Source organism: Lissotriton vulgaris, chromosome 8 (assembly GCF_964263255.1).
Source record: "Lissotriton vulgaris chromosome 8, aLisVul1.2, whole genome shotgun sequence".
In the NCBI taxonomy this organism is placed as follows: domain Eukaryota; kingdom Metazoa; phylum Chordata; class Amphibia; order Caudata; family Salamandridae; genus Lissotriton; species Lissotriton vulgaris.
Window position 1 is genome coordinate 1279906031 of NC_141696.1, and position 14766 is coordinate 1279920796.

Sequence of the window (14766 nt, forward strand, 5' to 3'; positions counted from 1 at the left end):
TGCATAAATGACATTTTCCTTTTTTCACCGTACATGGTTCTTGGTTCCCCTCTGATGTACTGCTTGTGGGAAAACCCTTTAAATCTTCTATCGGGACATGACCCTATTATAGTTGGATTGGGGTTCCACATATAAACTCCACTGTCTATTAACACTGTAAATTCTATTTTGGCAATTTTATCAATTGTTTACTTCACTTAAATGCTTCTCCAATACTAGTGCGTCTTATTCTAATAACCAATCAACATTTGGTTTACTGAACTACTTTAACCAATGCTTGCGCGGCTTTCCTGTGATGTTAGTTTCACTCTCAGTACTCACCCCTTCTTTACAATATTACCTCAGCTACACACCCGCTGTCTCAACCAATCCCAGCGCTGCTCTCAGTGACATCAGTGCAGCACCGCGGCTGACCCCTCCTTTGCAAGTTATTACGACAACTCAGTTTCTTTCAATTTTAATTACACATTTCAGTAATTAACAACATAAAAACATTCGCTACTGTGCCTGATTTCTAATTTCAAAGAAAAAGTCAATTTCTTTTACTGCGAGTAAAACTTTTCCGTTTACCCATCACACACTACGAGTAAAACCTCTTCCCTTACTCTTCACTCAAGCATCAAAGAACCTGCTACTCCTTCAGTATTACCCTTTCTAGGTGATATAAGACCAAAGTTTTACCAGCGAACTCCTTTGCTACCAGTCACTCTCAGTTTTATATAAAAATAATCCCTAACTAGTGCTTCAAGTTCCACCTAATTTTCCACACTTTTTTCATCAAGGCCAGTAACCTCACTGCAGTGTGACTTCCACTTACCACCCGCTATTCAGTATCCCCGGGGAAATTCTGGACAATGTTATACAATACAAACAGGTTTTGGTTAATACATAAATCAATATTCCAATACACAACTAACTACTTATCTTAACTAAAACCTAACCATAGCTCTGCTACCAAGAAATTCTGATGGCGCGAGATTACCAGCTTGGGTTATTTCTAAAACACCATACTCACCTGGGCCCACAAACATTCATACAATAAGCTGGCAGTCCTCCGCTGGGGATCAGGACTTGGTCTACCTTGGAAAAATATGTTTGACCTGTACACCTTTCTTACCAAACTGTAGCACCTAAGTGTTTAATTTCCTCTGGTCGAACGATCAGGTTGTTAGCATAATAGGCATAAATAACATTTACTCTTTTCTATGAATGACCACAGACTCAGAAGAGTTTTACAATCTTTATCTATGCAATATTTTGTGAGTCAAATACCAATACATGTAAATCACCAACTTCTCAAGAACTAGGAAAATAATGATCAGAGCAAAAATCTTTAAAAACGTAGTAAATTTTCAAGACATTGGTACCTGGGAAGGGTGGACAAGGAAAACGGTACAAGGACATACCACACAGATTTATATTTACCTAGAATGGTGCAAGGACCAACCCCTGGCCAAGGGTTGAAAGTCGGACTCCAGCTTTTGGGAGTCTAAGGATCAGATCAGTTGCAGGACAGGACAGGTAACCTCTCTGGTGCTACTCTCATAGATTTCCCCTTCTAGATGGATCGATTCTTCTTCAGCAATATAAGATTTTTCTTTCTCTGCTTATCTCGATTCTTCTCTCAGAGTGCTCGATCAGCCCTCTGACCTCCGCAACATCCGCCTTCTTCTGCTGCAGAGTTGGGTCAGTGACAGGTCTGTGACAAGTCGGACAATCTAGCTGACTAAGCCTACCTTAGTAATACTATTCTCAGTGTATGTACCACCCCCAAATGTTTCAATATTTGTGTATTACCTTCATTCGATTGGTCAATGGGATGGGGAAAGGTCATCACACCATATTAATGTGAAATTATCTTATTTGGTTTAATTGTTCCATGTTCCCGCCCTTAATTTTACTCTTCCATGCTTTAATCCTCCCACCCACATTCATTTTACTTCATGTACAATGTATATAAAAATTGACAATTTCTTCTTCCCCTCTCCGGGTCATGAGGTGAAGTTCTCAGGTGCATCGCTGGTAAGATGGGATTTGGCAGTGTTTCAATGTCATCGCTCGACGTTTGACTGTGCCCCAGGCGCAGTGTACAATCATTCAAGATGGAGATTTCAGTCTCCCCCAGGCCCAAATACGAACTAATAATAAAGTCAAAGAAGTACACGTTAGAATACTGTAACGGGGAGCGGACATCAAACCCCCAGAGCGGGACAACCTTACCCCCGAGTGGGGATTCATCCTGTGCCCCCCCCTCTTGTTTCCACAGCACGACGAGTGGAGAGGCCCGATAAACACGGGAAGTTCCCGGGACGAAGACGACATTGACGGTGGCCCCTTTAAATGTGAAATCCTGGAAGAGGAGGAGGAGCCTACCGCAGCGTCAAATGCGGAACTCGGCGGCACACAGGTGTGCTTGTTCACCGGAGGAGTTGGCGAGAGCAGAGCGGAGTCGGAGGAGTTGGAGAGCGTAGCGAAAGAGAGAAGACGAGGGGGAAAGAACATCAGAAGAGAGGAGGAGAAGAGACCCGTCGGCGGCGCGGGAGTCAGGAGGCCATCGGCACCACGAGCTGCCCAGCCGCACGCCAGGAGGTGTGTGGCTAAACGAGGTACGAAATCGTATAGCGGGCTGGGTAGAGAGGAGGGGGAGGTCCGTCCCGTGACCTGAGACCCTGTGTAACCACCCGGTTTCCCCTCCCAACACCTTCCACATCCTCACAACCGTTTGTACAGTTTCACCTGGTGTTCCCTCACTCCCCTTTCCCTGCACGGACCCCTAGTGAACCTAGGACTGAATCTGTCCTCTTTTCCCTTTCTTTGCATACGGCTGTTGCACCACCATCACGGAGGCGGAGGAAGCGCGGTCCCGACAAAGCCCTCGGCACAGCCCCAGAGACGAAAGCACCCGCCCGGAAAGGAGAAGAGTGAGAAGCCGTTCCCCTAGAAGGCCCCCTTGGAGAAGGACCTGTACGGATTTTCTGTTAACTCAAATAAAACCGCATATCACAAAAACCCGTCTCCTGCCCTTCCCTGCTCAACCCGCTACAAATACCAAATTAAATGAATGCACTGAATACCACTTATTCCTATCTTAATCCCTTTAATTTATTTTGACTATTGCATTAATAGTTTAGCAAGACATGCAAAGTTTAGTTTGAACAGAGCCATGTGCGTTACCATGTGAGGTTCAAAGTGGCCATTTTATTACTTCTGCGCAGCTGCAAAGAATTCCCACCAAAAGCAAAGAAGTCATACTACCTAGATGCAGTAGACGCATGCGCAAAAGATTCCCGTGTCTTTGGCAGCCATATGAAGACACTCAAATTTACTTGTTTGTAAAGCACATTCTAAAGCTTACCCTAGATGAAGAAAATGTCTTGTGGTACAATTATTAACGAACAGAATACACTGAGATATTGTTTGGGGAAATTCTCATACTTCTTAAACACTTGATGAAGACAAACTTGATGTTTCTCATTTGGGTCAAAATAGATCTCCCAACTCTTTTTGGTGGAGCCAACCCAAAATGTCCCCATTGACTGCAACATAACCTTACATTGGGTAACTCCAGGGAGTGCAACAGTATGGTAGGTGTTGGATAGTGTAGGGGTAAAAATTACTATTGTAACTCCAGGGGGTGCAACAATAGGGTAAGTGTTTGATAGTGTAGATGTGCTATGCGTTGTAATGGTATGCGTTGTAATGAATGCGATGTAAAGCCTGCATTGTAGTGACATACGATGTAGTGTCATGTGTTGTAGTGACATGCAATCTAATGGATGCGTTGTAGTGACATGCATTGTAAAGAATGTTGCGATGTAATGACTGCGTTGTAAATGTAGTGTGATGTAATGATTGCGTTGTATAGGTTGTTTCCCCTTAAAAATGAACATGAGTCGAACAATACTTCCACCACCCCATCTCCAATTTTCACCATGCCTGATGGTTTACCCAAAGACGTACCCCCCACACCTCTTTAACATTTTTCTCCACCTTGAGTGCACTTCTACAAGACTTCAGAAAATGCCCCTTACAACCACACCAATTGCACATTGCTTTAATCGCAGGGCACTCTTGGCTATTTGCCATATGTCCAGGCAACCAACAGTGGAAACAGCTGCCTTTGAAAATAGGAGACACTTCATATGTCTTAAAGCACCCTTTCATCTCCACCACACTACTAAGTTCAGCTTTATCCTTTGTGTCTCTTTTAAATCTCTCCATACAACACAGTATGTGTTCCACTAGTGTTCCACAAGTTTCACAGCCATGGTTCTTCTCTTCATTTACCAGATTTTCAATGCACAACAAACTGGTCTCTAGTCCTTTCTCCAGTAAAGGCATAATTTAAAAACAACATTAGTCCTTTGCCCTAGCATAGGACTGGTTCTCCTGGATGTGACAATAAAAATGAGGAGACACATTTTGCATGTTTGTTTCCAGCCTTGAATATGAGGAACTAATAAAATATGACAATAAATTCTTTTTTTTTTAAACTGCCATGAATACAACTATGAGAAACAACTTACTAAGGCCTCTTTAGCGGTCGCTTTACAAATAACCTGAAAAACCCCGGACTAATAAATCCAGTGAGAAAAAAAATGTATTTATTTCTACATAATGAGATGGCTCCTGATTTGTTCTATACTATCAACAGTTGACCAAAATGTTCTACGTGAAGCAGCTGTTTCAAATCTTCTCCACTGCAATTTAAAGGTACTCAACATTCAATCAGTGCATTTTGCAATGACCCACCTTATCAGTGGACAATTATTGAAAATGTAATTTTGGCTGCAACTCTCCCTGTCACAGTGCCTGGAATGCACCAACATAAATGGCTTGAGGAGTGTCTCAGTGATGTTACCATGCACTATGTGAGGATGGCAATGTACGAATGGGGAGCACGCTTATCACACATAGAAAGTACCACAACAATATGTAGGATACTTCGTGACCTAGTGACGCTCACTGGCGTTACGCTGAGACTATCAAAGGCAACAATGCCTTCCACTACAAAAACCAATACAGCTAACTTGAGTGCACTGCTCCCTTTTCTAAGTTTGCACTGTTTACAGCTGGAAAAAAATATGTTACATTTGCACAAAACAGTTGAGATCTGTAACTTTACACAGTGCTTCTAGAGCTTGTCACACAGCCCCCATCTGGCAACTTCCATTTATTCCACCTCAGACACCAACAACCATCTCCCGCCTGTATCCTGTAGACTGTAGTCACCAAGTTCCAGACTGCAGAACCTGGTAAGGTAGAAAACTAGAATTGCATTAAAAACACCACATTGAGCTCACTTAAAACCCTATGGAGCGATTATGATGTCGATCATCTTGGAATCGGGATGACCGAAATCAGACCTCCGGTCGGTGGTCCTGACTGCATAATTACGATGCGACCGGACACGTTGCGGTTGCATACTCCCATTTTCCTATGGGAGCCTGTGCAGCAGCCTTAAACTGGCCGTAGCACAAGCTCCCATAGGAAATGGAAGATTGTGTTCATTCGTGCACCGCGTGACAGGCACTGACAGGTGCCTGCCACGCGGTGCTGGGGTCAACAGGGAGCACCATAGATGCCCCCTCTGCCTCCAACCGGAGGCTGCATTGAGAAGGGGGCCCTGTTAGGGGCCCCAAACTCGCATTCCAGCAGGCTTTCCTTGTCAGAAAGCCAGGCATGGAAAGCCTGTTGGAAACCGAGCATCGTAATCCCGACAGCGGCTTGGGATTACGTGCTGGTTCCGACTGGCCATTTGACTGCTTGAGCTCATTGGAAGCCAGCCGGAATGACCAGCCGGTTTCATTTCTGACCGCCTACATTGAAACGAGGTGGTCAAAATTGAAACCGCTGATGTTGGTCGTAAAGCCTCCGATTTGCGGTCAGAGGCTTTCCGACCGACATCACAATAGGCCCCCCGGTGTATGACCACAAAGCAATGCTCTATCAAGAAGCAGTGTTATTGAACTGTCCTGATGCAGTTTCTTTCACAGGAAAAAAGGGAGTCGTGCTGTTAAATCTTTGAGTGAACTGGGCAGTGTTTATATCTTAAGAGGCCATCCTAAGGCAAATTCATGCATTTGAAAAACAAATATTAGTACACAAATCTCCTCAGTTGACCTTCCTTCTGTTTCAACTGAAAAAAATTACTTCACTTAGGTAATGAATTGGGTGGGGGAGGCCTATTTAAGCATACATGGATTCATTATTTGTGCATTTTATGTGGTTGATTTTGTTATCCCTCTACAAACTTACTTTGACCTATTCAAACCCAGGACATTTTACTTATGACCCTGAAGATGAATTATATAGGAGAGGCAGCTTCACCTGCGAACGGATTGCACGTGTATTTTACCTCGGCTTTTTCATATTGTGATGTATCTTTTTTTTTATCTGTACTGGATAAAGTATTTTGAAATGAAATGAAATGACTTCACTTAGGCTGTCACTTGTTAGAAGAAAAGGCCTTGCATTTGCTGCTTGTCATTTTTCAGTTACTGAGCCTGGGGAAAATATGTACATGTTAAGTTAACTAGGACTTTGTGAATATGCACATCATTCTCCTACTGAAGAAGAAATATTTTTTTTAATGAGAAGTTGCCATGAACTCTTGTATATCAGCTCCACAACTCCTGTCCCCAACATCAATCAATCAATCAATCATCGCATTTATATAGCGCACTACTTACCCAGAGGGTCTCAAGGCGCTGGGGGGGGGGGGGACTGCTACTGCTCGAACAACCAGGTCTTGAGTTGCTTCCTGAAGGCGAGGTGGTCCTGGGTCAGGCGGAGGTGGGTAGGGAGGGAGTTCCATGTCTTGGCAGCGAGGTAGGAGAAGGACCGTCCCCCTGTGGTGGCTCTACGGATGCGGGGAACGGTGGCGAGGGCGAGGCTGGTTGATCGAAGCTGGCGTTTGGGAGCGTAGAAGTTGAGGCGGCTGTTGAGGTATCCTGGGCCTTGGCTGTGTAGGGCTTTGTGTGCGTGGGTGAGGAGACGGAAGGTGATTCTCTTGTTGACCGGGAGCCAGAGCAGATCTCTCAGGTGTCCGGAGATGTGGCTGCGACGGGGGATGTCCAGGATGAGTCGTGCTGTGGCGTTCTGGATCCGCTGGAGTCTCTTCTGGAGTTTGGCGGTGGTTCCAGCGTAGAGGGTGTTGCCGTAGTCCAGACGGCTGGTGACGAGGGCCTGGGTGACCGTCTTTCTGGTCTCGGTGGGGATCCACCGGAAGATCTTATGTAGCATGCGCAGGATGTTGAAGCACGACGAGGAGACGGCGTTGACTTGTCTGGTCATGGAGAGGGAGGAGTCCAGGATGAAGCCCAGGTTGCGTGCGTGGTCTGTTGGTTTGAGTGCGCTGCCTAGGGCGGGGGCCACCAGGAGTCGTCCCACGCGGCAGGTGAGGGTCCCAGGATAAGGACTTCCGTCTTATCTGAGTTCAGTTTCAGGCGGCTGTTCTTCATCCATTCGGCTACCTCTTTCATCCCTTCGTGAAGGTTGGCTCTGGCGGTGGCGGGGTCGTTGGTAAGGGAGAGGATCAGCTGGGTGTCGTCGGCGTAGGAGATGATGTTGAGGTTGTGCTGGCGTGCGATGTCTGCGAGGGGGCTCATGTAGATGTTGAAGAGGGTTGGACTGAGCGAGGAGCCTTGAGGGACGCCGCAGATGACTTCGGTGGCTTCTGATCTGAACAGAGGGAGGCGGACTCTCTGTGTCCTACCGGCGAGGAAGGAGATGATCCACTCCAGTGCCTTCTCCTGGACTCCGGCGTTGCTGAGGCGTTGTACTAGGGTACGATGGCAGACAGTGTCGAAGGCCGCGGAGAGGTCGAGGAGGATGAGGGCCGCTGTTTCTCCGTTGTCGAGCAGCACTCGGATGTCATCGGTGACTGCGATCAGGGCGGTCTCGGTGCTGTGGTTGGCCCGGAAGCCAGACTGCGAGGGGTCGAGGGATCCGTTCGTCTCGAGGAAGGCGGCCAGCTGTTTGTTGACGGTCTTCTCGATGACTTTAGCAGGAAACAGGAGCAGCGAGATGGGGCGGTAGTTTTTGAGGTCGGTGGGGTCAGCCGATGGTTTCTTGAGTAGAGCGCTGAGTTCGGCGTGCTTCCAGCTCTCCGGGAAGGTAGCAGTGTCGAAGGAGGTGTTGATGATGTCCCGCAGGTGGGGTGCGATGGTAGCGTCGGCCTTGTTGAAGACGTGGTGGGGGCAGGGGTCGGTCGGAGATCCGGAGTGGATGGAGTTCATCGTGCGGACAGTGTCTTCGGTGCTGATCGGAGTCCAGGCGCGGAGGGTGGTGTTGGGGGGCGGTGGTTCGGTCGTGGTGATCGTCGGTTGATCTCCTTCCTTCTCAGCTTTGGCCCTCAAATTATGACTTGACTGCCAAAAGCTGAGCTTGCATGGCGTCAGGTAGACCATACTCAGGGCTTACACAATGCAACTTGTCACTTAAAGTAATGAATGTGATGCCCGCACCTCTGAGACGGATGTAGTCTCATGGAAATGCATTGAAAATCCACCTGCCTAATGAGGAACTTTGGGAAACAATATTTTAAGCTTACATTTCTCCACTATGACGCAGTTGTATAATTCTGTACGTATAACCTGGTGAGCAAGATGAGTCTGAAAATATATTAAAACATGAGGAAAACTCTTTTCTAATGCCACATTTTACAAAGGGAACACATTGCTATAAAGATGTCTAAACCACACCTCTGGCCAGTGCAGTTCATACACATATAGCTTAACTTTATCATTTCTTTCCTGACACAGATTAAGGGTTGGTGCATGTGCTCAGATTCTGCTGTGGTTTTAGAACTCCGACGATAGAGATTCCTAATCAGGATTACAGAGCACTTCTCATTGAACTCTCCGAAGGGTGACACCTGACGGAGACTGCAAAGAAGGGATACAAGTGCTCTTACTTACTTTAAATACTTTATTCGGTATTCTTTGATAGAAACCATAAAAGTCACACTTTAAAATACAACACATACACTCTAAAACCATGATACAGAAGATAAAGACAATTGTTGTATAAAAGCTGCAGTTTTAACACACGAGGCAGGGGGGACTAAAGACAACATCAGTGGGCCCAAGTAAGATACAATAGTATTAAAAGTCCAAACAATACAAGTGCATATAACAAAGGGGTTGTAAAATCACGACTCATGTCTTTTGAAATGTGTTCGGATGATTTAGAAAGCGAGAAATGTAATCTCCAATAGGGACTGAGGGATATTTGGATACTTCTTCAGTGCTGTATTACATATGTTTCTTATTTAATATGCCGTCTTGTACTTATTGCACAGAAGTGACTCACAGCAAGTTTTTCTTCAGCTGTACGAGACGTTCCCATGGCTGGCACGCCTCCTCCCAGGAACTCATCAGGTCTTCGAAGACTTGGAATATATCCGAAATTATGTGAAGAAGGAGGTACAGGCTCATAAAGCTAGTCCAAAGGAGGAACACAGCGATTTTATTGACCTCTACCTTAACCAGATCGAAAAGGTGAGTTTTACATTGTGACCTCTTTGAGATTTTCTTATTAATTAGCCTTTGGACAAAGAAATAGAATATTTCCTTAGAGATTATAATGTAGGAGCAATATTTGAAGCAAAAGGCGCCGAGAGGAACCCACCAAAAGGGGCAGAGATACGCTCGATTTCCCAGGGAACGACTATTGAATTCCTTTGCATCCATTCATTGTAACGTACCCCATGTGGGTCCATACCTCAATTTAAAAAAGTGTACCTTGTTTTGATTAGACCTGAAATATGATGTTCTTTATAATAATAGCAGGATTGGACTCTTGCCTATAGGAGCCTTCACTGCTAAGTGGGCAACTAAAGAATACCATGTTGGCCTATGCACCTATGCTTTAGGAGGACTAGAAACAACGATGTGTCACTTTTTTCTTATCTGCCTTATGTAGGCCATTACTCTTCCCATTGTTTAAACAATATGAGACTGAAACCACTAGTGATGCAATTAGACTGTGCAATCAGATTGACATACTATATATTTTTCTCACAGTTGTCGCTTACATCGAGTCAGCATGGCAGCTCACTAGGGGGGGCATGAAAGGACATAACTATAGGCTTCTTAACAATAATCAAAACACTTGTGTCCAGGCTTTTTGTGTACTTTTAAGTATTGTTTTTTTCAAACGAATCTACTTTGCTTCTGCACACAAACTATGTGAGAATACACCATCTCGGTGTGAGAACCGGCCGACCATAGGTCGGCGGTTCTGCACACCTAATCACGATGCAACTGCACATGGTGCATTCGCAAACTCCCATAGAGAAATGGGAATTTTTGAAAATCACTTGACCGTGTGGCAGGCATCACACGTTGTCTGCCACACGGTACAGGGATTTTCTGGGGGCACCCAAGGTGCCCCCCAGGCCCACAACCAGAGGCTGGGAGGCATGGGGGTCCTGCTACAGGCCCCCAAAGTAGCTTTCCAAAAGGTTTTGCATGTCGGAAAACCCGACGAAAAGCCTGTCGGAAACCAACATCATAAACCAAACGGAGGCAACGCCGTCCGCAAGGGATTATGTGCATGCTCCAACTGGAAGGTGGGCTCCTTGAGCCCGTTGGAAGCCAGTCGGTCTGACCGGTCGTATTAAACTATAACCACCTTCATTGTAATAAGGCGGTTTAAGCCTTTGATGTCGGTCGGAAAGCCTCCGACCAGCAGTCTGCAGGCGAAAGCGCTTTTATTGCAAATGGTAATGTGGATTCTCACTAGTATTGTGCAGAGGACAGTAATTGAGGATATCCGTCAGTTCCATGATATAAATGCAACTGATATCCCCAACCAGAAACCCAATTTCTTACAAGAACGCACAGTGTAACAGGCCTACATTACAGTGTTTGCAATAATCCAGTTTATAATCAGCTAGTCTTTAACACTTTTTTTCCTGCCCAGGACTGCAATGCCTAGTATGTATGGTCCTATTCTTTGTCAGTTAGCCAAGTTTTGTGGGTGTTGTAATATCGTGTCATGTCATAATGAATGCTAATGTTTTAAATATGCAGCTGTTGCTCATGTGATGACAGTTTCTGGCCAGAGAGTTTGCTGCGAGTTTTGCCTATGGACTAACATTTCCATTTGATCACTTCTATTGGCGTGAGTGGATACTGTCCCTATGTCCAGACCACTTAATTCTACTGATATATGGTGTCCTACTTGGCTCTCTGCGCATTATTACTGACTTCTTTGTAATGAATAACTGTGGCTTTTACATCTCATTGCCATCTCAGATGGGTCTCTGCTGATTAGTGAGTTGCATGCCTCTGTGCCTATTATTGACAGCTGTGGCCTGCATGGCTGTATGTCATTGATTGACTGATGCTTTCTCTGGCTTCGGCCTGCTGTTTGTAGTATCTAACATGCCTTTGTGTCTGTTACTGCTTTCTCTAATGTCATTGTGTCAAGTAGTGTTGATTGTCCTGTCTCATAACTCTTTACAGAATATAGCAGACTGCTGTTTTGCGTGACTGATTCATATTCTTGATTTCTCCTCAGAGCAAGGCCCAGAAATAGGGTTTCTTAGACCCTCTGGTGCTAAGCAATTAGTCAATTTGCCAACATGAGACAGATAACCCCCTGGACTGCAATCACCTTGCAACCCACTGAGCATTGCTTGAGTGATGTGTGTTTAAGGTAACAGTCAGTCCTGTGAGATTTCACTGGGATAGTCATTGGAACACATGCCCTTTTTCAGCATGAACTGGCACACACAGAATCACTAGGAAGCTATGAATATATATTTCAAGATTCAGTAAAATCAAAATCCTATCCTAATGCCCAGAATATCAACATTAACTATTATACAAAATAAACAAGAGATTGGCACTGACACGTGTCAGAAGGCAGAACAATAGAAAACATAGTAACATTATGACAGTATTACGAGGATTCTTTAAACGAATATCCCCAAACCCTCCTTTCCCAGGCGAACTAAGGCAACCTTAGCACCAAAATGGGATCTACTCAAGTTTCAAAAATGGTTCACACCCACATACCTTTTCTGAACAATGGAAGCAATGTTCAGTGAAGAAAAAACAGCTGTTGCTGTCTGTTTCTCAGCAGCTATGTCCTCAAGTAAATTGATACTTGTATAGCACACTACTCACCCGCAAGGGTCTCAAGGCGCTTGTACGAATACCGCTGTGGAACCCGTCCTGGCTTTCCCTGTGAGGCGTCCACTCCTGGGCGCCCCCAGGGTGAAGGCCAAGACCCGCCGAGGCGGGGAATTGAACCCTGGTCCCGGGCTAAACCTCTGCATCAGGGTCTGCCGCTCTAACCATTGAGCCACACTTCTCCACAAGTCAGCAAATAAACAAAGAAAAACACTTGGTGTGCCTTCCCTGTAGTCTTCAGCATAGACAGAGAGATACTACCTCTTTATTGAGTCACTTGTGTAGTGTGTGCTACAAATGTTCATAAATACACATTTCTATTTGATGGACTCCTCCTCTGCATCTGGTCGATGTGTTTCAGCCCACTGATTCGGGCCTCATCAGGACAAGGGTAACAAAACTCAAAACAAAAACTACTTCACCGCTTTCTGTGTCTAGCAACAGACACCTCTATTAATTTGTACCTTGCAGGTTTAACTGTGTAGTCTCCTCTTGCCATCAATAGACTCACGTTCTACCGTGGGTGAATAAGCCAGTAGAACGAATAGAGAGGTCGTATCTCTCTGTTTATGCAGTGTGTGAAAAGGATTACCTCCCCTCGGATTGCTTAGACATATGCATCTGTTTGCAACAAGGTTTAAATGGATGGGTACAAAAAAGGTTTGAGACATTTATGGTTGTGAGTGTTTTTATATGTATAAGGGTTTTCTTATGTGAAATGTATAATTGTGCAGATATACTTATCTAAAATAAAGCAAAGATATGTGAAAGAACTGAGGATGCCCTTGTGAGTTAGTAAACCTTTGACAAGTTAAAATTGGGGACTAGGCTCCCACGCAAGGGATCAATATTTTTGTCTTTTTGCTGTAGCAACTTATGTATATCTATCCCTGGACATCATTTTCTTTTGTTGAGTTTTCATAACGTGAGCATTCTAAATAAATGTTGTAAGCTCTGACTGCACTACTGACCGTGGTTCCAGAATAAAAATGTGTACACACGTTTTCAAAGTGTATCAATATGAGGCAATGTATACTGCTCCCAGAATGCTCTCTGATTTGATGCAAATATTTGCAGAAGCTTGAAAGCAAGATTGATGATTCTATGCTTTCAATATAAAATGTTCATAAAAATATGACAGCCGGAAAAAAAAACATTTAGCTAAACTACTGTAAAATTTCAGGCACCATTTCTTTGCAGCATCATTTAATAACATGCGTTGATGCATGCTAGTATTTGCCAAAAAATATTCATACTGTAAAATCAGTGTAACCAGTTTTAATAAGATTATGGGAAACAAAAATAAACAAGCATTGGCAAAGCCAGTAGGTCTGAAATTGGTGGTCAACTTTTTAGTTTTGTCAATATGTGACTTGTTTTGGCATGGTGTAAAACCTTATTAGTGTGGGAGCTACTGGGCCCTCACCATTATAACAAGCATTGGTGAAACCAAAAATATTTTTGGGCTCAAAAAGCACACATTGCCACAGTAGTTACAGGCACTGAACAAAACTACTTTGTGTGCCAATATGCTCTTTACGAAAGAGCTGAATGCTGTCACTCATTGAAGCCAGCCGAGGTAGAGAGAGAGAGAGAGAGAAAGAGAGAGAGACAGATTTGTAATAAACGCAAAAGGTCATGGCCAACGCAGACCAAATTAGGGGCCCAATTATTAAAGAAAGTCTCAAAAGTGCATCCATGATATATGTTCTTGCATTAAGTGCAGTTACATGGCTTTCGTGAATTCCCAATAATTTACAGAAGTAGGGCAAGAAATAGTACTCGTAGAAAATATTTCGGAATTGCATTTTAGTAAACCTGAATGTATTCAAGCAAACTAAATTATCACCTTTCAATGAATAATAGCATTAATAATTGTGCATTTATATTAGAAACATACATCTAAATAAACAAACATATATCATTCAAGAGGGGGGTTACTGAGAATAGAATATGTTTACATTCCAAAATGATCATGACAACTATTCTACGAATATCAATGTATTCATTTATGCATAATGATACATGTAAAAACTAGGCTATGTTATCTTATTTCCCTTTCAATTATTTTGTCTAGGTATAAACAAATAAAAGGATTAGTAAAAAAAAAAAAGAAAAAGGGTAAAGTTGACTAAAACTATTTAGATAAGTAAAAAGATAGCTTCTGATTGTTTTGTTTAAGTTAACTTTGTTATGAGAACAAATGAATATTTTCAAACTTGCAGCATCAGAAGGAGAACAATACTCAGATGAGAACAATGATGATTCTTCTTCACATTGGCGGAAAGACTACTCCGTAGAGGCCAAAACTAAGTATAAAGAAACAGTGGCTAAATACAAAACTATGGTTGATGAGGTCAAGAAAAAAATACTTTAGTGACTCCAACAAGGCTTTGTATGAAACCACTAAGCAGCTAGCAGGTCACTCTCCTAACCTGGCTCCACCTCCCTCCCAACCTCTTTGTGACGCTCTAGCCAGCTTTTTCTTCAGCAAGGTCAACGACATCTATTCTGCCTTTGCCAAAAATACCAAAGCTTCTTCAAATTTGTCGATTGCCGTTCATAATGGACCTATCCTCTCTCAGTTTGCAGAAATCTCTAGTTTACAGATTGCGGACAT

The 14766-nt window shown here is 43.9% G+C and overlaps 1 protein-coding gene across 1 annotated transcript in view; it reads left to right on the plus strand.

Annotated features, from left to right (window-relative positions):
- Positions 1-14766, plus strand: part of LOC147698613 (cytochrome P450 2J6-like) — a 686733-nt gene that overhangs the window by 293348 nt on the left and 378619 nt on the right. The window contains exon 5 of the mRNA XM_086935205.1: positions 9333-9503. Coding sequence (XP_086791331.1) covers positions 9333-9503 — 171 coding nt within the window. The remainder of the gene's footprint in view (positions 1-9332; positions 9504-14766) is intronic.